Source organism: Laccaria bicolor, genomic scaffold (assembly GCF_000143565.1).
Source record: "Laccaria bicolor S238N-H82 LACBIscaffold_772 genomic scaffold, whole genome shotgun sequence".
Taxonomy (NCBI): Eukaryota; Fungi; Basidiomycota; class Agaricomycetes; order Agaricales; family Hydnangiaceae; genus Laccaria; species Laccaria bicolor.
The window spans coordinates 1-2020 of record NW_001890479.1 but is presented as its reverse complement, the minus strand read 5'-3'; the positions used below and the strand labels follow the sequence as shown (position 1 = coordinate 2020).

Sequence of the window (2020 nt, the reverse complement as noted above, 5' to 3'; positions counted from 1 at the left end):
ATCGTCTTCTTCTGTCAAGTTGTATCTCCTTGTCGCAGCCACGGCAACGGACGTTGGTCGGGTGAACCCCGGTGATCCATGAATCTGCTTTAAGAAGTTGTATTATTTTGTTCTCTCTGGCGATTCCCGACTTGGACGTTGGTGCAGGTCGGATTGGTACTGGTACGCCGTCTGCGTACTGGGGTAGCTGTCGTTTTTTCCTCGTTGGTTTTGGTTTTGTGATGTTTCTAATGATATTCACTCGCTTTCCTGATGAAGTGCAAAGCATACATCTTACGCGATCTCATGGCTTTCTCCTGAAGTTTGGGGGGGTTATTGGGAAGTATTTGAAGGTTGTTGAAGCTGTTAAAAACTCGTGGTTTCCGGTTACTTCCCCTTATCTGACTCTAACAAGGATCGCTCGCGTGATTTATAGAATTGCTGTTGTAAGTAATGTACGTGCGCAGCCACGACTCGATTTGATTTAGAATGCTGGGCTGGATACAGCCTTTTTTTTGCCAAATTTAGTCTTACGGAGTGATGCGGAATAATACATCGTAATCCTGTACTCGCCCTTTCACATGTTGGGAATAACAACCGATTATAATAAAGTCAGCTCTCAGCTGAATGAGAAACAACAGTCGTGACAGTAGTATTGTACTTGTTCCCAGACAACAACGCGCACTCAATGCGACTGTTACTGTAAGCAGCCTTTGTTTTATGTTTTTTTTCCCCCATAACATTCAAAAGAACGGTTAACTAGGGTGATATATTGGGCTTCACTTGTGACTCAACGTCTGTACTTTTTACGTTGTAAGTTGTTTGTGAACGCGTTGTAAATGTAAACGCGTGACACGAAACACGTGAAGGTGACTACGTAGTACCTATCTTTTTTTCCCTTCAAACGCACAGCAGTACAACAAGAGCCCAGAACGGTATGCTCGTAATGTGTCTATCGCTTCTATCGCTTATAAACTGATTCCAAATTTAGCTTCAACATACCAACTTTTGCATATCATCCTTGATGTTCGTCACAGGTTCGATATTACGCAAATCCGTCTCTTTGCCATCTGAAATGGAATCTAGAAACTGTAGCATGAGCTCATCTTCACCTGAGAGGTCCGACTGGCAACCAGAGCGTAAAATTCTCGCAAAGTCTCCAGTATCGCGGCCGCAATCACAACCTTTCCCAACACTTTCTCCTACAATGACCCCTGACATCGCTCAGGCAGCGGATGTAGCCGACATTCCTCTGTTGGACGAAACGGACGACGAGGAGCTGATTCCTACCATTCAGCAGCTTCTCGGCGATATTCGGACGCGCTCTTCGCAGCAGCAGAGCCAGGGCAAGCGAGGAGGCGCCGTGCCGACCCCTAAACACATCGCAGAGGAAGGGAGGGGAACTGAAGTAGGGCGAGAATCGAGTTTGGAAGACCCTACGGTTGGTGGGACGGAGAATAGCGCGGACGAGCGTGATGATGAAGAGCCCGATGACGCAAAACAAGAGGTAGACCAGTTTGACAACGACGAGATACCTAAAGTCAAGGAAGAGGAGCCGCAGGAAATGGATTTCGCTTTCGCAGCATCCTCCGATTCCACATCTGTATCCGTATCCGTAAAAAGGAAACCTCGACCTCTGGTTCCGATCACCCCTCGAGCTCAAAAACCCAGGCCTGGTAGTCTCGCCGCGCCGATTGAAATACCTGCCTCACCCTCCGATACTGCCGACCCCACTGCTGTCAGTCCCTGTGGTAAACGCTCAAGTGGCTCAGATGATTTTCGTTCCGCCAAGCGTGCGCGGAAAGTCCGGCTTGTCGCCAAACACGAAACACATTGGTATCTCGATGGGAATATCATTGTGAAGATCAAGAATACCCAATTCAGGCTTCATCGAAGCCGCCTTGTCAGAATGAGTGACTGGTTTCATGCCAAGCTCGAACCTGGTTCTATGGGGCACGATACCAAGGGAATTAGCCATGTCGGAAACGATGTGGTGGTGGAGGTCAACGAAAACGATGTGGGGATCCTCAGAGTCGACCGC

The 2020-nt window shown here is 48.1% G+C and overlaps 1 protein-coding gene across 1 annotated transcript; it reads left to right on the top strand.

The window, feature by feature from the left end:
* Positions 1 to 147: 147 nt before the first annotated feature.
* LACBIDRAFT_336345 (uncharacterized protein) lies at positions 148 to 1996 on the top strand (the record flags this gene model as incomplete). The annotated part of the gene is made up of 6 exons (XM_001891298.1): positions 148 to 162; positions 416 to 425; positions 651 to 681; positions 743 to 792; positions 861 to 914; positions 1075 to 1996. Coding segments are annotated over 6 exons (1080 nt in total), but the record flags the coding sequence as incomplete, so codon positions are not given.
* Positions 1997 to 2020: the final 24 nt, after the last annotated feature.